Consider the following 22522-nt stretch of genomic DNA (forward strand, 5'->3'; position numbering starts at 1 on the left):
TCCTTTCCCTGGTTCCCTCTAAGCCCCTCCCTTACTTACTGCAGAGTGAAAAGGAAAGGTCTGAATGTGAACTATAGTAAGACATTAATCTATGCCTGCCAAAAAGTAGCTGTAGGTTTGAACTGATCCTCTGGCCTCATTAATTAACCTAGAAGAAAGTCACAGTTGGCAAACTAGCCAGGTAAGGATTAAAATCTGGATTTTCTGAAAGAAAACATGTAGCCAAAATGCATTTGACTTTTCATTTTTACTAGAAAGTTTGTGGGATTAATTTAATTGGCTGTCCTGGAGCAGTTAGTGAACAAGTTTGCTGCCCAGGTAACTTTGTTGGTGCGTTAGCTATCATCAAGAGGAAGTGCTTTGACAAGTGTCCATCTGCTTGTGTCTTAGGTGACATCCCTGGTGCAGTTACTCAGTGACCCCTTTTATAGGACACTTGAAGGCTTCCGGATGTTGGTTGAAAAAGAGTGGCTCTCCTTTGGTCATAAATTCAATCAGCGGAGCAGCTTGACCCTCAACTGTCAGGGTAGTGGTTTTACTCCAGTCTTCCTGCAATTCTTAGACTGTGTGCACCAGGTGAGTAGAGCATGCTTCAGTTGGCTTGATATGAGGGAAGAAAAGAACTAGCATTTGTTGAGCATTGCAGAGCTGTGCCAGGTGCCTTCGTGCCATAAGTGATGGATTCAGCCCTAAGACTTCCTGAGGTCTCAGCAGTGGATTCCTGGGAATGGAGGAGAAACCTAGTTGGTTTCTGAAACTAGGACAGCTGACCTGGCTATTGGCTGGGCCCCCCATGTGAAGTGGCCAGACTCTAAATTACCATCTCCCAAGAAGAGGAGCAAACTTGGGCTTGTTCTCCAAGAAGGTTTGACCTAGAGTAGGTAATGGCAGGGCCTGAAATCCAGCCTGTAGTCTTCCCAGTTTGGGAGGACTTGAGCTTGTGCCTGGGAATATAAGAAGTACAGCCTAAGCCCTAGAGAGAGAATTGGCCCAGCCAAGCCAGTCTAAGAGGTTGAGAACACTGACTCAGTTCTACTAGATGGCCTAATCAGGGCTAAGCAAGAGACCAGACAGAAACCAGGTATATAATCTAGTAAAATCCAGTGAGAATGGGGTAGGGGAGATGTGAATGCTGTAGACTCCTTCCTACCTTCATCTCAGGCACATTAGATAAAACTTCTAATGGGGCCTTGGTCAGGATTGGGCTTGAGAATCAGATGGCACTGGGTTTGCATTGGCACCAGTGCTAAATTGGCCAAGGAAAACAGGGTTAACATTTCCAGCTTTGCTTCATCTGCATCACAACAATGAATGGGCTCTGACATATCAAACATATTTGTCAGAACAGTGAGCCTTTTTGAAATACATTGGCTTCAACCATGTATTAGAAGGAAAGGTGGGAATGTTTTTAGGAATAATAATTAGAACCAGGTCTTCTGAAGAGGCCAATTTGGTGTACAGTTATGTTTTTGGTTTTTTATTCTACTAATTACTTGATCAGCTTTTTGATTCACGGTATAATATTTAAATTTTATTTAAAGTGTATAATTTAAAAGTTTTTAGTATATTATTCAGACTTGTACAATTACCACAATCTATTTTAGAACAAAATCCCCCCAAAAAGAAACTATACCCATTAACAGTGGCTTTCCATCTTTTGGAATAACTGTATATCTCTATGCCCTTTACATCATTCACGAAAATTTATTTGAAATGCATTATAGATTTCCTAAATGACTAAAGGAAATTTTTCAAACAGAAAATAAATGATAGGCCCAGCCAGCGTGGCTCAGTGGTTGAGTGTCGACCTATGAACCAGGAGGTCTTGATTGGATTCCCGGTTGGGGCACTTGCCTGGGTTGCAGGCTTGATCCCCAGTGTGGGACATGCAAGAGGCAGCCAATCAATGATTCCTTGTCATCATTGATGTTTCTGTCTCCCTCTCCCTCTCCCTTCCTCTCTGAAATCAATAAAAATATACTTAAAAAGAAAATAAATGATAAGAGAAGGAATCTTGGGATAGCAGAAAGGAAAATATGGGTAAATACAGTAGACTTTTCTTCTCTTGAGTTTTCTAAATTGTTTGATGGTTGATGTGGTTCTCAATATATGTGGAAGAAATAGTTAAGACAATTGTTTTGTTTTGTTTTGTTTTGTTTTGTTTTAGAAAGAGGAAGAGAGAGAGAAACATTGATGTGAGAAAGAAAAACTGATTGGTTGCCTCCTGCATGCACTCCAATTGGGGATCGAACCCGGAACCGGGTATGTGCCCGGACCAGGAATCCAAACCTACCACCTTTTGGTGTACAGGATGATATCCAACCAACTGAACCACACCGGCCAGGGCCAAGACCATTATATTTTAAACTAGAGGCCCAGTGCACGAAATTCATTCACTCGGGGGAGGGGGTACCCCAGCCTGGCCTGTGCCCTCTCACAGTGCAGGAGCCCTGAGATCGATCGCCCCAAAGAGGTAGGCCCAGTCCACCCATCCAGGGCTCCTCGATGGATTGCCCCAAAGAGGTAGGCCGGAGCCGGGGGTCCCACCTCCACACCACGCATGTAGTATCAAGTCCCCGCCCACCTGTGCACGCCTCGCTGCACACACAGCCTCCTGGTGATGGATTGTGATGGCATGAGGGCATGACGACCATTTGTATATTAGCTCTTTATTATATAGGATGGGAGAACATAAAGGGAAGTAAGGTTTCTACACTTCACTGAAAGCAGTAAAATGTCAGTAAAGTGTGGTAAGATATAGAATATAATACAACCACTAAGAAAGCTATTTAAAGCTGGGTACTGGAAATATTGGTGGAAAAACCTGTAAAGTATATGACTGTCTAACTACTAAGCTGTACACCCGAAACACTATAGATAAATCAAAATGGAATTTTAAGAAGTATTCAGGTGATCCACAGAAGTCAGGAAAAAGAAAATAAAGATTTTAGTATCATGATGTATTACACTTGTAACCAGGTTAAAAAATAATAAAAATACATTATAAAATCTAAAAAAATAAAGAAAAAATAGAACAGACTGAAAACAAAGTAAAATGACAGATTTAAGCTCTAACATAGCAATAATCACATTAAATGGAAATGGTCTAAATATATTATGACCTAACTATATGCTACTTATAAGAAACTTACCTCAAATATAAAAGTATTGTTTATGCAAGTTTTATTTATAATAGCCAAGAACTGGAGGCAGGAAGGGGACAAAGTGTCCTACAGTAGGTGAAGGCTAAGCAAACTGTTACATCCATACCATGGCATACACCTCAGCAATAAAGAAGGAATGAACTGTTGATACATGCAGCAACGTGAATGGATCTCAAGAGCATTGTGTTGAGAGAAAAGAAAAAAAGCCATCTCAAATGGTCACACACTATATGATTCCATTTCTATATAACATTTTCAAAATGACAAGAATATCGAGCTAGAGAATAAATGGTTGCCAGGGCTTAGAGAGAATGAAAGGAAGGGAATGGGTGTGACTAGGAAAAGGTAGCATGCCCCTCAGTTGGTGAGCAGATGAACAAATTCAGGTGTATTCATACACAGGAATACTACTCGGCAAGCAAAAGGAATCAAATAATAATATACACAAAAACATGGTGAATCTTAAAATCATTTTGGTTGTGAAAAAAGCCAGGCAAAGCTCCCACTGCCCCCATCGCGGGTCCAAGAAGCTTGGGCGGCGAGAGAAGTGGCAGCAGCCAGGCAGCCCAGGTTCGAGAAGCCACTAGGCACCCATGGCCCTCAGGCACCCAGCACGCGCCACCCCACACCACCCCACCACCAGGATACCCAAGAGAAAGGCCCGCTCTGCCAAGGAGGAGCCCAAGAGGAAGTCGGCAAGGTTGTCAGCCAAACCTGTTCCTGTAAAAGTGGAAACGAAGCCAAAAAAGGCGGCAAAAAAGGATAAATCTGCAGACAAAAAAGTGCAAGCAAAAGGGAAAAGGGAAGCACAGGGGAAGCAGGCCAAAGTGGCTGAGCAGGAACCTAAAGAAGATTTTCTACCTGTAGAAAAGGGAGAAATTAAAATCCAGGGGAGTCCAGCCTCAGATGAAGAAGAGAGAAAGAAGCCACGTCTGAAATATCATAGATCATGTCTTATCCGTGGTCCCTGTCTCCCTTCTTGTACAATCCAGAGGGATATTTTTATCAACTATTCTGTAAATGCAAGTTTTTTAGTAGCTCTAGAAACATTTTTAAGGAGGAAATTTTACCACATCCCATTTTTTTGTGTCAGTGGTTTTTTTAAAGAGGTGAAATCATTTGCTGTTTGTTTATTTTTTGGTACAACCAGAAAAGAGTGGGATATTAAATATGGGAGGCTTTGATTGTCTTGGATGTCAGCTTAACATTCTATAGATGAGAGTAGTTTTTATATCCTATAATACAAAGCATACTAAATGGCAATTTGGAGTCAGTTGTCCGTTTGCTATGTCTTGAACATTTTAAATTACTTCTGTTCCCATATTTTTGGTAGCGTTGTTTCCTAAAGAAAACCACTGCTGATCTTGGCTCTCCCTGTCAGAATTTTGTGCATCTGTAACATCTCTGGTGTGGTAGTCCAGTTTTCCTAGTACCTTTGTTAGTATGTTGTGAAAGATTGAAAATTTGATTATTTAGTAGATGCTAAAATTGCATCATGTTAAGTTCTATAAACTAACTTGAGCCGAAACCGGTTTGGCTCAGTGGATAGAGCGTTGGCCTGCAGACTGAAAGGTCCCAGGTTCGTCCCGGTCAAGGGCATATACCTTGGTTGCGGGCACATCCCCAGTAGGGGGTGTGCAGGAGGCAGCTGGTCGATGTTTCTCTCTCATCGACGTTTCTAGCTCTCTATCCCTCTCCTTTCCTCCCTGTAAAAATCAATAAAATATATTTAAAAAAAAAACTAACTTGAGGTGTATGTTTATTTTCTGGTAACTTTATTTTAAATAAGGACTTAAAATTCAAATGTTCTATGTAAACCAGTTCTGACTTTGAAAACCGTTTGACTTTTAATGAAAGCTCAGTTATTTCTAAGTGAATGCTTCACAAACTGTAGAAAATAATATTGTTCGGGTCTAAAGACCCCTTTTGTATGATTTCAGATCTGGCTGTACCACGTTAAAAATTTATCTGAACCCTGCTTTGACCTAGAACCCCATACAGAATCACCTGAGTGCAGACAAGTCGTGGCAGAGCGAGCATGTGACCTTAATTGCAGGATTTCATGGGTGGGTGGCTATGATAGGTATCAGCTTTGGTAAAGCAAATTATTTTGTGCTGAAAAGGGATTGTTTATTCATTGAAAAACTGGAGACTCTAGAAGACTATGGTTAACAAATAGTGCTTCTGACTCTCGCTGACTTAATTATAAGGCAGTGTGTCATCATCTCCTTCGCACAGCCTGGGCATTAGAAACTGCCGTCTCTGAATGCCTGACTCTGGCTTTTGCCAGACAATGCAAATTAGTGCTGTCCTCAGACTCTCAGCGGCACAAAGCAAAGGCAGGCCCAACAACATTTTAAAAATAAGTGCAAAATTACTCAGCAGCAGGCGAAACTTCCCCAGGTGGAATATGTTCGCTGCTGTTCACCATTTCTAACACGCCGAAGGCCAAAAGGCAGTCCATGGAAATATGCCCAGACTTGTGCATTAGTGCTAATACTAGTAAGAGTTACAAAGAAAACAGATGAAGCATTGATCTTAAATTAGAACTGCCTCATCATATAAAAAGCCATTGTTTATGCCAGTATATCCAGGTGTCAGATGAATTATAAATGCTAGATCACTATTTCATAATAGTAACATCTGGCAGATTTTTTTCTTACTTCTAAAAAAATTGGCTTAGCTCAAATGATATCATTACAGGCTGCTTCCTTTTCTTAAAATAGTTGAACCACATTCAAAAGGAAAATACATCCAAAGCACAAAAATGAAATCTTTGCCTAAAATTTCTTTTAAAAATATAACACCAAGGGGGAAAATATGTGTAATATCAATGAAAACATGAAGTATAAGAGAGTAGCTCCTTTATTTCAGTATTGCAGTAAGTCTTTGAGGACATCTTAGAACTTTTTTATTATTTCCCACTTTGAGAAAAACAAATAACAGTTATAATTTTGCCTTTGAAGTTTATTCAAGTTGTAAATTGACTCATTGTGGTCTGGCTTTGTAGTGATTCTCCTCACAGTTACTGTATGCCAGCACTATGATCAGTCCCATTTCAAAGACAAACGCTATTTTACCTTTGAAGATATGAGCTTCCCTTGTGAGCATATGTGTGAGGAGGTAAGCTGCCCTTACACAGGTTGGTAACTTTAAAATGTATCCAGTAATATTGGCAAAATAGCTGCAGCTAATGGGTTCATGGCATACTCAAGAGTTTGGTGTCTGTATTAAAGCTTTTACTATATGAGCCATAAAGTAAATCTGAGTTTGTAATCAGTCTCACTAATTTTTGATCTTTAACAAATTTTAAACCTCTCTGCTTCGGTTTATATATATGTATAAAGGATTTAAAATCTATGTAAAGTGATTAGCACAGTACAAGGTACACAATTAATGTTTGTTAAACTTAATCTGTGAAATAAAAAAAAACTAATATTAGTTACTTATTTTTCTAGGGTGTGTCTAGAATGTTGATACCATTCTCTATAGGATCTTTTGTGGCTTAATATTTGTAGTTCCTGAAAGCAAATCCAATTTTAACTTATTATATTTTATTCCCAAAGTGTTGATCTTTTCTGGGATTTGAGTCATAGCTTATTTTTATGGGCCTTTAAATTTTACAAAGTACTGAATGGCCCATGGCAAAAAATAAGACTCTATAAATTCATGTTTCTCCAAATTCCATTTCAGATTCTCTTCTCATAAATAAGTGAAATTGGCAGATTTCACTCCATAATGGAAAACAAAACTAAAATGCTTCACATAGCTTAGACTTTTAAATCTGTTTATTTTTTATCTTCATCAAGATACATACAAAATTCTCAGAAGGAAGTGGGGAGGGGGACGGGAAGAGATTAACCAAAGAACTTAGGTGCATATATGCATTATCCATGGGTACACACCATAGGGTGGTGAAGACCTGGGGTGGAGGGAAGTTATGGGGGAGAGGGGCGGGAGTGGGAGGACATCTATAATACTCTCAACAGTGAAGTTTTTTTTAATGGGGGAAAAAAGATACATACAAAATTACTTTGAACAACAGAATTCAGATGATGCCTAAGATAAGCGTAACTCTATCAACATGTTTTGGGAAATGCTTATATAGGATTAATTTATTGGCTGAGATGCTTATCATTCTACATAATATAATAAGGCTAAATTTATTTGAAGCAGACTTGCCTTTAGAGCCCAAAAATCTCTGTGCCAACTTGTAAAGATTAATAAAATTGATAAACCTCTAGCCAGACTCATCAAAGAAAGAATACAAAAATAATCAATATTAGAAATGAGAAAAATGACATCACTACAGATTCTGTAGGCATTAAAATGACCAGAAGGGAATATTATAACAGTTTGTACCAAAGGAATCAACAATTAGGTGAAGTGGACAAATCCCATGAAAAACATAAACTATCATACTCAAGAAAAAATACATAACTTGAATAGGCATATTAAGGAAATTTAAATTGTAGTTAAAACATTTCCATGCTGAAAACTTCAAGCCCAAGTGATTTCACTGGTAAATTCTACCAAGTATTTAAGGAAAAAATAATAGCAATTCTACAAAAAATCTCTTCCAGAAAATTGATGCCAAGAGAATATATTCAACTCAGTCTCTGAGCCCAGCTTTACCTTGGCCTGATGAAGACAATAAAAGAAAACTATACACCAGTATCCCTGATGACCATAGATTCAAATCTTCTAAACAAAAAGTTAGCAAATCAAAGCCATTTACATCAATATATTTTAAAAATAATATACCATGGTTAAGCAAGATTTATCCCAGAAATGTATGATTGGTTTCACATTTGAAATCAATCAGTGTAATTCACCATATTAAGAAATCCTCTCTAATAAAATGGTAATATGCAAATTAACCATCACTCCGCTACATTAGTCACGCCCACCATCCAATCAGGGCGAGTATGCAAATTAACCCCAATCCAAGATGGCTGCAGCCACAGAGAGCAAGGTTTCCCAGGTAACAGAGCAAGCCAAGTTTTCCATAGCCGTTGCAGGCCTAAGCCTCCACTCAAGCTACAAAGTTTCAATTATAGAAGGTAAACAAATTCAAACAAATGGCGGCAGAATGGAGCTTGAGAGAGCAGGCCAGGGTTGCCAGCGGCAACAGGGGAAGCAAAGCTTTCCGCACACCCTGGCCGGGCTCACCCGCTTAAGGCTACAAAGTTTCAATTGTAGAAGGTGAATTAACTGCCACAAAAATGGCTGCTGCCCCAGGCTACAAAGTTTCAATTGTAGAAGGAAAATAAATTCCAGATACCAGGGCCTCCCCTTGGGTTGCCAGGGGGCGTGGCCGGCCTGCAAACCACCACAGGCCCCTCGCTCAGGCCGCCCCACACCCCAAGGGAACCCCCACCCTGATCTGGGACACCCTTCAGGGCAAACCAGCTAGCCCCCACCCGTGCACCAGGCCTCTATCCTATCTAATAAAAGAGTAATATACAGATTGATCATCACTGCAACACACAATATAGCTGCCCCCATGTGGTCAAAGATCCTGCCCCCATGTGGACACAAGATGTCCACTACAAGATGGCCAGCAGGAGAGGGCAATTGGGAGGCACCCGGCCTGCAAGGGAGGGCAGTTGTGAGGGACCAGGCCTGCAAGGGAGGGCAGTTGAGAGGGACCAGGCTTGCAAGGGAGGGCAGTTGGAGGTGATCAACCCTTCAGGAGAGGGCAGTTAGGGGTGACCAGGCTGGCAGAGGAGGGAAGTTGGGGGCAAACAGGCTGGCAGGGGAGCAGTTAAGCATCAACCAGGCTGGCAGCGGAGTGGTTAGGGGGTGATCAGGCTGGCAGGCAGAAGCGGTTAGGGGCAATCAGGAAGGCTGGCAGGCAAGCAGTTGGGAGCCAGCAGTCCTGGATTGTGAGAGGGATGTCCGACTGCCCGTTTAGGGAAGTGGGATCGGGCCTAAACGGGCAGTCGGACATCCCTCCAGGAGTCCCAGATTGGAGAGGGTACAGGCTGGGCCGAGGGACAACCCCCCGCCGTGCACAAATTTCGTGCACCGGGCTTCTAGTTAAAAAATAAAAACCATATGGTCATCTCAATAAATGCAACAAAAGGATTTGACAAAATACATTTATTCCCTGTAAAAATTCTCAGAATACCAGGAATAGAAGGGAACTTGCTCAAACTATAGATGGTATTTATTTTAAAACCCTACAGCTAACATCATACTTAATAGACAAAATACTGTACCCCTACGATCAGGAACAAGACATGGATGTCTGCTTCACCACTTCCCAATGTTGTACTAACAGTCCTCGCCATGCAATAAGGCAAGAAAATAATAATAATAGAGACATCCACATTAGAAAGGAAGAAGTACAACTATCTTATTCAGAAGCAACATAATTATTTATGGACTCTATGAAAAATTAACCATTGGAATATTGATATTTAAAAATCATTACCATTTACAATAGTACCATAAAAGCATGAAAGAAATCTAACAATATTTGTTAAAGACCTGGACACTGAAAACTAGAAAACATTACTGAAAGTAAAGACTTAAATGAATCAGGAGATACCTCTTGTTCATGGATCAAAATACTTAATATTGTTAAAATGCCACTCTCCCCAAATAAGACTCAATGAAGTCACAATCAAATGCCCAGGATGCTATTTTGTAGAAATTAACAAGCTAACTCTAAAATCCATATGGCAATGCAAAGGATCTAGAATATTCTAAACAACTTTGAAAAAGAAAAAAAATGAAGGAATAGCACTATTTGATTTCAAGACTTACTCTAAAGCTATAGTAATCAAGACTGTAATAATTGATGTAAAGTTAGACAAATAAATCAATGAAATAGAATAAAGTCTATAGTCCCACACTTATGTGATATATGGAAAATTGGTTTTTTTATGAAGATGCAAAGCAATCAGTAGAGAAAGGATAGCCTTTCCAACAAATGATGCCAATTTGACATATATCAGATATACCAAAAAAAAAAAATTAATCCATTCTTAGCACCAATATAAAAATTAACTCAAAAGGGATCATAGTCCTAAATATAAGACCTAATACTATGAAACGTTTAAAGGAAAGCATAGGAAGAAATCTTTGTGACCTTGGGTTAGGCAAGGATATCTTAGATTCAACACCAAAAGCATGATTCATAAAAGAACAGATTGATAAATTAGACTTTTTCAAAATTAAAAACTTTACAAATCACTTAAGAAAGTGGAAAGAAAAATCACAGATTAGAAGGAAATATTTGTAAATGATTCATGCAAAACTTAATAATAAGAAAACGAACAACCTACTTTTCTTACGGGCAAAACATTTGTATTTCACCAAAGATATACAGCTAGCAAATAAGCAAATGAAAAGATACTTGACATCATGCATCATTATGAAATGCAAATTAAAATCACAATGAGATTCCACTACATACCTGTTTCAACGGCTGACATTTTTAGACTGACTACCTCCAGTGTGGACAAGGATGTGGAGGAATTGGAACTCCCAACACTGCTGATGGGAATATACAGTTGTAAAACCATTTGGGAAAACCGTTTGGTCATTTCTTACAAAGCTAAACATACCCGTTTCCATATGACTCCGCATTTCATTACTAGATGGTTATGCAAGAGAAATGAAAGCTTATGCCCTACAAAGACTTGTGCATAACTGTTCATAGCAGCTTTATATGTAACTAGAAGCCCAGTGTACAAAATTCGTGTGCGGGTAGGGTCCCTAGCAGCTGCCGGCTGCTAGCCAGGGCCTCCCTTCCCCTGGCTGCCTGCCGCTGCCACCCCCTGGTAGTCAGCGCACATCTAAATCCGGGTCGGTTGAACTCCCACCCATGGGGACAATTTGCATATTAGCCTTTTATTATATAGGATAACCAAAAATCTAGAAGCAACCCAATGTCTGTCCACAGGAGAATGAATAAACAAATTGTAGTAATATCCATACAATGGAATACTACTTAACTATAAAAAGGAATTAATTACTGATAACATGCATATATCTCAAATAATTGCACTTAGTGGAAAAAGGCAGACAAAAGAAGTACATACTTATGATTCCATTAATATAAAGTAAAAGCAAATCAGTGGTTGCTTAGGGAGAAATGTGCAGGAGGAGGCAGAAAGGTTCATCATCTTGATTGTGGTGATGGTTTCAAAGGTGTATAGCTATGTCAAAACATACAAATTGTACACTTTAAATATGTGCAATTTGTTGTATGTTGATTATAGCTCATGGGGCGCGTGAGGACTGTGCCTGTGGGAGACCACTGTGATGTGTACTGTAGAAGAGTCCAGTGTCCCATTTAAAGGAGGGAAAGAAGGCAATGAGTCCCTGGGCTGTATGACTAATGGAGGAAGTGTCATTTTTCTTTCTTACTGGAAATCTAAGCACCGTATTTTGTCTTATGAATGCAATTACGTCTTTATTATTGTGGTAGAAAGACATTTCAGAAAATTCCTTGTGTTTCTTAATGTCAGATTCCAAATGTGGTATCTAAGTATTAATCAATGGAGAGTTCAGGTCAATCCAATTTTTCATTGAGAACTTCTTGCATGCTTATTGCTTAAACTGTTACTAAAGAGTAAAAAACAAAAACAAAAAAACAAGCAAACAAATTGCTCAGCATCTTTGCTTCCTCTTCCAATAGACCTGATAATTGACCCCAGTTTGGGGGCAGACTGTATTTCCGCTCCAAGCATTAGCACCTTCAGGTGTCGGTGTGGCACACAGCTGCAGACACACACACACACACACACACACACACACACACACACACACACACGAGTGCTCCCAAGTTCAGGGTCTGTGGTGAGGCCAGTCACTCAGTACAATGGGCTGTGAAAGCATTTCCACTTGTAGAGGAGTTTTGCTTCTAGTCCCAGCATGTGATATGCCTGTAAGTTCAACTTAAGGTCATACTCACTATCATTTCCATGCTACTTTACATCAGAAGTGGGTCTTCAAAATTATATTCCTCAGGGTATTAAATATCAGAATAATCCAGAAAAAATACAGATGTGTATGAGGCGAGTGGTTTCTGTGGTGAATGGTCATGAGGGAAATGTGTTGTTTTTCTGGGGCTTTGTTTAATAAAAGTGTTTTAAGAGTTTTTAGGGCCTGTTGTGGTCGGGGTCCGTGGAAATACTGTAGCTCTGACTCTTCTTCCCTGAACACAGTGAGCTCGGGGCCTGGCCTGTGGCTCCTGAGGCTTAATTCAAGGGCTGTTGGGGCACAGTTGTTCTTGGAGCTCATGCTGCCTAAGCACATTGCAGGTTTCTCTTCCCTGAGACTCTCAGATGGTAGGGAACCAAGTTCCATCCTCCTAGGCCTGTCTCCTTCTGTCCTGCCACCCCCTCTCCATCATGCACACGCTGGTCCCTTGGAGTGGTGCTGTTGATTCGGAGCCAGGAGCCAGGAGCCGTAGCACTAAATGACCAGGTCAGGAAGGGAACTGTAGGTCTGCACGATGCTCCAGAAAGAAGCCGGGAACCCACCCCTAGTGGAACGCCACACCCAGGGCCGTGTCTTCTGGTGTGCGTCTGCATCAGAGGGACAGTGTCTGAAAGAGGATTGTTGCACTAGAGGACATGGTTAATATTTGAGCCAAAGACGTAGTGGGCTAACAAAGCAAGGAAAGAAAGCTGTTTTTTAAAATTGTATTTTTCATTTTAGAAATAAAAGAAAGTATTACTAATTATAACAACCACTTTACATGAACTTATTTTTATGCTGCAAAATAATATTGATCATTAAATATGTATTAGATTAACTTATGTTTTATTTAATTATAAGAATAAACTCTTCAAGTATGCTTAAGCTTTATAATTCGTTGCTCATATAACATACCCTAGTAATCACAGGAAACCCATGTTTATTCCTTTGGTTTTCACTGACGAGGAAATTCATACATAATACATATGCTTACAGTTCTAAAAAACCTGGCATGAGGCGCACTCCCTAGCCCTTCAGAGCCTTGTCACAGCGGTCCCAGGCGCTCCCGTCCATGGAGCCTGATGCAGCAGGAAGGGCAGGAGCTCAGGGCAGGAGCACAGCTCCACGGCATGAGAGTACAACGCTCTTAAGTCTTCCTAAAACTATTCTGTACTGCTTTGAGCTAAAATTTTAGTTCAATTTAAAAGCCAGTAAGAAAGTGTTGGAGAAAGGAAAAACTTTTCATCATCATAGAAAACCTGGTTTCTACCCAATTGATAAATCAGGATATCGGATTATGACTTTAAATTCCCATTGATCTATTGAGCAATTGGCATATTATCCACATGCCTGCTCACTTTGGCTGACAAGTATGGGTCCATGTTGCCAAGTTAAACATGGAGAGAAAAGCTGGCTCTTGGACAGCCTGCCAGCAGTGTTCATTTAAAACAGCTTTCAAGCAAGGACAACTATGATTGGAACTTATCTCAAGCAAACACAATTCTCTAACTAGTCCCGAGAGATTGTTTGAAGAATGCAGAGGTGAGCTTGCTGGGTGGGTTGGAGAGTGTCACGAGGTCATCAGCCTACCCTCTGCCAACAGAAGATGGTTCCACAGAGTCTGCACGAAGCCTCCTGAAGTATGCTGGTGCCCGGGGACTGGTCCCGGCTCGCCTCGCTCCCTCCCTCCCTCCCATGGCATTCCCTTATCTTTACGGCTGTGTCCAGTGATCTCACTGCCTATCTACTGATGAAAATGTAGGGTTAAAGGCATGAGCTCCTCCGCCTTCCCTGGCACTTGAATATATCTTTCTGTTTTATCTATTCCTCTGTCCCTTCTCCTTTCCAAGACTGTTCCCTATTTCTGGGCCCTTGGCCTTGTTTATTCTTGTTTTCCCAGGGCCTTGTTCTCTTAGTTATCAGTTCTTTCTGTATGATTTGTTCTCTCTGAATGGCTCCTTCTACATTGCCTTCAGGCAGGCACACATTTCTTTTGTCCAGAAAACCTCCCTTGTTATCTCCCTAAATGACCTTTTCTCCTCATTCCTTTCACCACCAAACTACGTAAGTACAACTTTTATTGTTACATTGCATATTAATTCACCACACGTGCCTGAAAAACAAGAACCATAACTCATGTTCATTTCTATCTGTCAACTGCGGCATTTTTCACAATAGCCAAAACATGGAGACAACCTGTGCCCACCTGCAGGTGAATGGATAAAGAAATATTATTCAGCCATGAGGAAATCAGGAAATTTTTCCATTTGCAACAACTTGAGTGCGTTATGCTAAATGAAATAAGTCATAGAAAGATGAATACTGTATGAATTCACTTGGATGTGGAATCTGAAAAGGCCAAACTCATAGAAACAGGGCAGAATGGTAGTTGCCAGGGTCTGGGGGGTGAGGGACATAAGGAGATGTGGGTCAAGGGGTAAACACTTCCAATTATAAGAAGTTCTGAGGACCCAATGCACAGCATGGTGACTGACTATACTAATAAAAGGGTAATATGCTAATTAGGGCGGGCGTCCATCTGGACAAAGCCACAGCGCTGCGAGGCCCAGGCCTCTGGCCTCACAATCACCGCAGCCGGTAGTGGCAGCAGCAGCAGGATGATGGGGGCGGCGCCTTCCCCTGATCAGATGTGAACACAGGCCTAGTGCACGAATTTTCGTGCACCCGACCTCTAGTCCTATATAATAAAAGCCTAATATGCTAAGTGTCTGGTCATCTGGTCAGCTGTTCAACCAAACTAATGATATGCTAAGGCCACTCCACCGCTCACTATGATGTGCACTGACCACCAGGGGCAGACACTCTGACTTGTAGGTTAGCTTGCTGCTGGGGTCTGGCTGATCGGGATTGAGCGAGACAGGCCAGACATGCCCTGGAACCCTCTCGCTGTCCCTCCCCAACTGGCCAACCTTCCATATCCCTCCCTGGCCCCAATCATGCACTGATGGGGTAACCTCGGCCTGGCCTGCGCCCTCTCGCAATCCAGGACCCCTCAGGGGATATCGGAGAGCCAGTTTCAGCCCGATCCCACAGGCCAGGCCAAAGCCCACTGGTGCATGAATTCGTGCACCAGGCCTAATAGGTAATAATACAATACTTGAAAGTTGCTAACTATAACCCTACTGTGGTAATCATTTCACAAGAGACCTGCATATCAAATTATCACATGTACACCTTAAACTTACACAGTGTTGTATGTCTCAGTAAAGTCAGAAAAACAATGCTGATCCTGCAGTGTTGTTATGCAGATTAAGTGAGATTATGTTAGCAGTGTGGAGAGTAAATGAGATTGTTATAACAAACCCTCGCAAGGCATCTGGCACGTGCAAGGTGCGGAAAAGCTGGTTCCCTCCCACCCTCACTCATGGCGGGGATGCGGTTAAGTGGCCACACGGTGTCCTGCACACCTCAGTCAGCGCTCAGAGGCATGGCCTCCACATTTTGTCTGGTTTGATTCTTACTCTTTTCTTTGCCTTGTGTGTTACAGGTTCACAACCAGTATCCAACCGAGTTTGAATTCAACCTCTATTACTTAAAGTTCTTGGCTTTCCACTACGTATCTAATCGCTTTAAAACATTTCTCCTGGATTCAGACTATGAAAGATTAGAGCACGGTATGTGTTTGCATGCTCTTGTTTTATCTTTTTTGTTACTTTTGTGTGTTTTTTATTAAAACCTCTACTAACATAACTGCCTCAGGTATGGCAAGGCCATTGTAGGGTTTCAGCCTGAACAAGGGAAGCAGAGTGGATGTGAACACAGGCCCGGATTCTGAGATAATGTGTGTGGCCCTGCAAGTGGTCATCCCTGAAGCACCTCTGAAAAGTGAAATCTGCTTACTACTTTAGCATCTCAACGTGGCATCCCTGTTTGAGGAGAAACATTTGACTGTTTTTCCACCCCCGGCACACTCTGGTGGGAAAGGCACTGCCCTTGGAGGCATTTGAGTAGCAGTAAATGCCGTGGGCTCAGCCTAGCTGGTCTGGCTTAGTGGGTAGAGTGTCAGCCTGTGGACTGAAGGGTCCAGGATTCGATTCCGGTCAAGGGCACATGCTTGGGTTGCAGGGTGGATCCCCAGTGGGGGGCAGGAGGCAGCCAGTCAGTGATTCTCTCTCATCATTGATATTTCTCTATCTCTCCCTCCCTCTCCCTTCCTCTCTGAAGTCAATAAAAATATATATATATTTTTTTTTTTTAAATGCCATGGGCTCTGGCAGAAACAGACCTGGGTTACATTCCAGCACCAACTGAGTTCTTTGGACGAGTTAAGAACTTCTCTGAGTTTCTTCCATTTCCTCATCAAAATGGCCCTTTGAGTCATGATGAGCACAGTAGGAAATATTTGTAAATTTCTTAACACAATTGCTAGCACATAGTAAGCACTCAATAAATTTTAGGTATACCATCATTATTTGTTATTATAATTTTTCACAGCAGTAATAGTTGTAAAGAGTAAATGCTGAAACTCAGTCGACCCCTGTGAAAACATTTTCCAGGGGGATTTTACATTCTTTTGTTGTTGTAGGGAGAGGGAAGGGGAGGATACACATGACTGAGAAGACAGGCAAATTTTTTTAAAATCAGCAATTTTCAGAATATTATATGTACCTGTATATTCATAACAAGGACTCTTTTAGTGGCTGAAATATTTACTGATGTTCTCAATTTAAAATATGAAATCAGGAAATATTGCTTTCCAATGCATGTTATTAAAATCGTCTAATAACCCTGGCTGATGTGGCTCAGTTGGTTGGAGCCTCATCCCATCCAACAGTCAGGGCACATACCCAGGTTGGGGTTTCATACGGGAGGCAACTGATTGATGTTTCTCTCTCACATTGCTGTTTCTCTCTCTCCTCCTCCCTTCTTCTCTGTCTAAAATCAATAAAAAGATATCCTTGAGAAAGGATTAGAAAAACTGTCTAGTAAGATACTTCTTACTTTTGGTAAGGGAGACAACACTGGTGAGACCATTCCCACCCTGTTAGTACTTCCAGACCTTTGTTGACTCATAGAATTGCCATCCCACACATCTTAATCAGAAACCTTAATTTCTTACACACCCATGTGTTGAGGAGGCATTAAATAGAGCTGGTTACATTGAACGCTGGAATTACTTGGAGAACTTTTAAAATAACTAATCTCTGGGGCCTGTCCTCAGATTAAAGCCCTTGGTGTTATTAACATGTGGCCAACGTTGAGAACTAGTGTACTGGGCTCTGCGGTTCAAAGTTAGAGAAGAAAACATTAATTAGTCTTGGGGGGGCCTCATAGGATTTTGTGCAGCCTTGGACTTAAGACATTCTTTTATGTTAAACTGGTAAAATGCTTATTGATTTTTGACTGAGTCATTTCATTCAAAGCAAGACAGCATTACTAAGAGAGGCACCCGTCCTGGCCTTTTAAAAAAAAATACCTCCTGCCTCACCCCAACACATAGTCCTCTCAATTAAAAACGAAGTGGGGCCCGGCTTGCGTGGCTCAGTGGTTGAGTATCAACCTATGAACCAGAAGGTCATGGTTCGATTCCCGATCAGGGCACATGCCTGGGTTTTGGACTCAATCCCCAATAGGGGGCATGCAGGAGGCAGCCAATCAGTGATTCTCTTTCATCATTGATGTTTCTGTCTCTCCTCTCCCTTCCTCTCTGAAATCAATAAAAATATATTTTTAAAAAATAGAAAATAAAAATAAAACAAAGTGGGGTCATGTAAGTAAGAGACTGACTTTTAAAAGGTACAAAAATAATGTCAGAAAATCCCTGAAAGGCCCCCCCTAAATTCAGCTTTTGTTTTTAAGTCACCCAGAGTCCAGACCACACCCTTCTGTCATCCAAGTCTCCATGACCATGATTTGCGGTGTATATAAACTACTAAACAAGAAAACACTTGAAATGGCTTCATAATAAACATTCAATGACTTAAAAAAGAAACATAAAATTATGTTTTTAACTAAGTTTCATCAAATCAACTCTAAGTCCTTCCATTTTCTCTGGAAGAATGTGTAGAATGTTTCCTGGCTAGCCTCTGGGGTCTCAGTGTAGGTGTAGAATGTAGAATGTAGATGCAGAATGTAGATTGGAAGAGAGTCGTGATGTCCTGGAAATGCTGGAAACCTTGTCAGCTGCTTCCCTTCCATTTGGATCTGTGTCCATGTGACTGTGAAGTTCATTCCTATCTTTAGCTTTGCAGTTATTTCCTAAGGTTTTTGCACGTACATTGCTGTTTGTGGAGCCATAAGAAATATTCCAGTTTTCATCTGCTACACACATCATGCTTTTAGACAAACTGTTGATTTATTTGAGTTTTGTTGAATGTCTTTGGACCTACAGGAACTTTATTTGATGATAAAGGAGATAAGCATGCCAAAAAAGGAATTTGTATTTGGGAGTGTGTTGACAGAATGCACAAGAGGAGTCCCATTTTCTTTAATTATTTATATTCACCAGTGGAAGTTGAGGTAAAAAGCATTTATGTTTCATTTTCTGAATATTTCATGTCAAAGTTTTCCTTATTTTGAATGTACATAGCCGTTTAGGCTTTTTATAAATGTTTGATTAGGTTTCATACCAGAAGCTATTCAAAAGTTTGATAGACTATGGGTTAGGGTTATGATGGAATAGAGACTGTTCACCAGAGTCTTGACCACAAAAAAATTGGGACCTGGCCTCCAAAACCCAGGGATAACTTCAGGAATATCAAAGCAAGTCAACTTTCCCCAGGAAGAAAGAACAAACAAAGCTGGAAACCTCAACAGGTCTAAACTGAAAAATCTAAAATACTTTGGGGAAGAGTTCTCTAAGTCTATCTGTGCCAAAGTCGTGGGGAACCCTGTGGGAAGCAGGGGTGTTTGGAGCCGGTCCAGGAAGGCTGATTCCCAGGGGAGCCACGCTCTGCCATGCACACCTCTGTGAACGAGGCTCTGAGATGGGACAGGCTGGTTTGATGAGCAGTAGCACCTCCCTGAGGGGCAAGGAGGCCCCTGCCCTGGCCCCGTGCATTAGGGCCCCAGCTGGCCTTTCTCCAGGGTTGAGGGGTATGAGAAACCAAGCGTACATGCTTAGATGCCCCTCCTTCATCTAAACCACCCTCTGGTGCCTCAAAATTTCTTACCCAAATTCCAGCCCACTTCTCCAAGTCTGTCTCCCAACCCAGAGCATGTCGCCCTAGGCCCAAAGGGCAGCTACGACGTAGCTTTTTGGCAGGACGTGGACAGATTTTAGCTGCTGGGCTGGGGTATACACACCCGTTCATATAGGGCCCTCAGACTACAGGAGAGAGATGGGTGGGAGGAGCAGGGGGTCAGGCCGAGGACTGGGGCGGGACCAGCTCCTCATGGCCACACACTTTCCGGAGTAGAATTCTAGGAGCCCCAGAGTTGATCCTGGCCTTCCAGGTCATTACGGAGTTATATTTGTCCAAGCAGGAGGATAGAATATACTTTATTTAATCATTTATTTTGATGTGTACATTTAGACATGTGATATTTGAACCTCTATTCATACTCTTGCCCCAGACCCTGCAAATTCTAGGGGCTGGCCTACAAGTAAGCCTGGGGTCAAGATGAAACTATATTTCACAAATTTCTTTAAACAGGCCCTGAAGCCCAACGTAAATGTCTCCAGCCTCAAGAAGTGGGATTACTACATCGAGGAGACCCTCTCCACGGGGCCGTCATATGACTGGATGATGCTGACCCCCAAGCAGTTCCCCACTGAGGACGGTGAACTGGCTGGGGGTGCTGGGCCGCAGAGCCAGAGGAGGACAGTGTGGCCGTGCTATGACGACGTCGGCTGCACGCAGCCCGACTCTCTGACCAGCCTCCTCAGTGTAAGTCAGCAGTGTGCAGACACACCGGGGCTCCGCGGAGGCTCTGACCAGCCTCCTCGGTGTAAGTCAGCGGCGTGCAGGCACACCGGGGCTCCGCGGAGGCTCTGACCAGCCTCCTTGGTGTAAGTCAGCGGCGTGCAGGCACACCGGGGCTCCGCGGAGGCTCTGACCAGCCTCCTCGGTGTAAGTCAGCGGCGTGCAGGCACACCGGGGCTCCGCGGAGGCTCCGACCAGCCTCCTCGGTGTAAGTCAGCGGCGTGCAGACACACCGGGGCTCCGCGGAGGCAAGGAGGCCTGGGAATCCGGCTGGTTAGGACGGACTGGCTCACAGACTTCTGGGCGTGGCTCTCCCCACTCTGGTCGAGGTAGCTCCAGGGGGAAGAGGAAACCAAACTTGCTCCCCAGCAGCAGTGGGGGACCAGGCTCAGCTGGAGAAAAGAGTTTCAATAAAAATGAGTTTTCCAGCCCTGGCTGGTTTGGCTCAGTGGATAGAGCGTCAGCCTGTGAACTGAAGGGTTCTGGGTTCAATTCCGGTCAAGGGCACACCCCAATAGGGGGTGTGCAGGAGGCAGCCCATCACTGATTCTCATCATTGATGTTTCTTTCTCTCTCTCTCTCTCTCTCTCTCTCTCTCTCTCTCTTTCTCTCCCTTCTCTGAAATCAATAAAAATGTTTTTTTAAATGCGTTTTCCAGCCAGGCCTGTGTTGCTCAGTGGTCGACCTATGAACCAGAAGGTCACAGTTCGATTCCTGGTCAGGGCACATGCCTGGGTTTCAGGCTCAATCCCCAGTAGGGGTCGTGCAGGAGGCAGGATTATTCTCTCTCATCATCGATGCTTCTATCTCTCTCCCTCTCTCTTCCTTTCTCTGAAATCAATTTTTAAATTTTTTTTTAAACCATATACAAAAATGAGTTATCCAGTAGTTCGAGGAAGCAGTCAAGCAAATGCAGCAATTTGCAGCTTCCAGCTGTTTGAGCTGCGCAGGCAGCCTGAGTCAGGCCTGGGTTACGGCTTCTGTGGGTGCTCGCTTCCTCTGGTCACGAGTGTGGGCAGCTGATGGCCTGGTGGGAGCACTGCCAGTGTCTTCCACACGGAATATTCTAGAGAGAAACCATCCTGGCAGTAGCCACCCTGGTGAGAGCAGCAGCCCGCGGAGAGGGGGCCAGGCAGCTGCTGAAGAGTCGCAGTCGGAGTCCGACCAAGAGCGTGCCTGGGGAGAGCGCTGGAGAGGGGCCGTGCTGACCGCCAGCTCCCCTGCCGCGGGAAACTCTGCTCCTGGGGAATTTCTTGACTTGTTCTTTCCACATCTGGTTTCAGTCATCAGAGTTGAGGGTCCTCTGTCAAGGACAGACTTCCCATCCACCTCAGCTATTAGGGTTTGGACACTGGCCCAGTGCTTGACCTTTTGCTGTGGCCATCAGATTTCCAGTGGGCTGGCCAGGGTGTCTGGGATACATATTTCTTCTCTGTATTGAAGCAGTTCTGTATAAACCATCCTGATTACAGATCCTCATAAATCACCCTTGCCTCGTGCCTCGCATCAGCTGTAGCTCCACGCTGTTCTGGCTCGGGAGGCCGAGGCCGTGTTTACCACGGCCGTTAGCTGCCCGTGGCCGCACCACTCATCTGCGCCAGTGCCCAGACGTGGCTTCTATGAAATACTGATCTGTCCGAAAACGCCTTTAATTACTTTGCAGGAAATTGAAAGATTGGAGCATAAATTGAACCAAACCCCCGAGAAGTGGCAGCAGCTGTGGGAAAGGGTAGCCGTGGACCTCAAAGAAGAGCCCAGAGCAGACCGCGTGAGTTGGCCCAGCCCCCTGAGGAGCTACTGCTGAGCTTTGCGAGGGTGCTAGGTCAGGTGGGGCCGCTGCCAGGTAACCCTGGGGGCTATGGCCAAAGGATATGGGCAAAGGGAGGGGCCGTGCCCTGGAGTTCCAGGGCAGAAAGTTCCAAATCACCGAATACTTCCTGAGTGCCTCACCTCACCACAGTGACATAACACTGATGTTTCAGGGCCACGTCCACGGGAAATTACTGGGTTCTCTTCTATCTCAGAGCCTCTGTGGTTTCAGCTGATCTTCTACCACATGAGGGAGGAGGGGAATGCCAAGACCAGGTTTGCTCCAGAGGAATAATAGGAAAAATAAAGTATTTTAAAAAGACAAAAGATGCTGTTTACACACACACACACACACACACACACACACACACACACGTTTTCTGTTTCTGAATTAAGAAACATTTATCAAAATACTTTAAAACCAAATACTCGTTTTCTGCTTCTCATGCCCCATTTCCTGTTTCTGACATAAGAAACTTTTATCAAGCACGTAATATGGGCAAGGTCCTGTGCTGGGCACCATCACACAGTGAGGGCGTGGGTCCATCTCAGACATGAGGACAGGCACAGGGATCACACAGCTGCTACTTGGTGCGGCCACCAGGCAAACCCACGTCAGATTGGCTGCAGGGCAACCCCGGGAGCTGGGACAGTGTCCTGGAGAGCACTTTGGGGAGCAGGGAGGTCAGCAGGTCAGAAGTCACAGTGGGCTGAGGGGAGAGGAGG

General features: G+C 43.1%; 1 protein-coding gene across 3 annotated transcripts in view; it reads left to right on the plus strand.

The window, feature by feature from the left end:
* SBF2 (SET binding factor 2) overlaps window positions 1-22522 on the plus strand; it is a 369973-nt gene that overhangs the window by 340100 nt on the left and 7351 nt on the right. For all 3 annotated transcript variants that reach the window (XM_079788328.1, XM_079788326.1, XM_079788327.1), the window contains 5 exons: window positions 391-576; window positions 15610-15736; window positions 18454-18581; window positions 19718-19951; window positions 21651-21755. In XM_079788328.1, the coding sequence (XP_079644454.1) occupies window positions 391-576; window positions 15610-15736; window positions 18454-18581; window positions 19718-19951; window positions 21651-21755 (780 nt within the window). The remainder of the gene's footprint in view (window positions 1-390; window positions 577-15609; window positions 15737-18453; window positions 18582-19717; window positions 19952-21650; window positions 21756-22522) is intronic.

The sequence above is a fragment of the Cnephaeus nilssonii genome (genome assembly GCF_951640355.1).
Source record: "Cnephaeus nilssonii genome assembly, chromosome: 13".
NCBI classification, from domain to species: Eukaryota; Metazoa; Chordata; class Mammalia; order Chiroptera; family Vespertilionidae; genus Cnephaeus; species Cnephaeus nilssonii.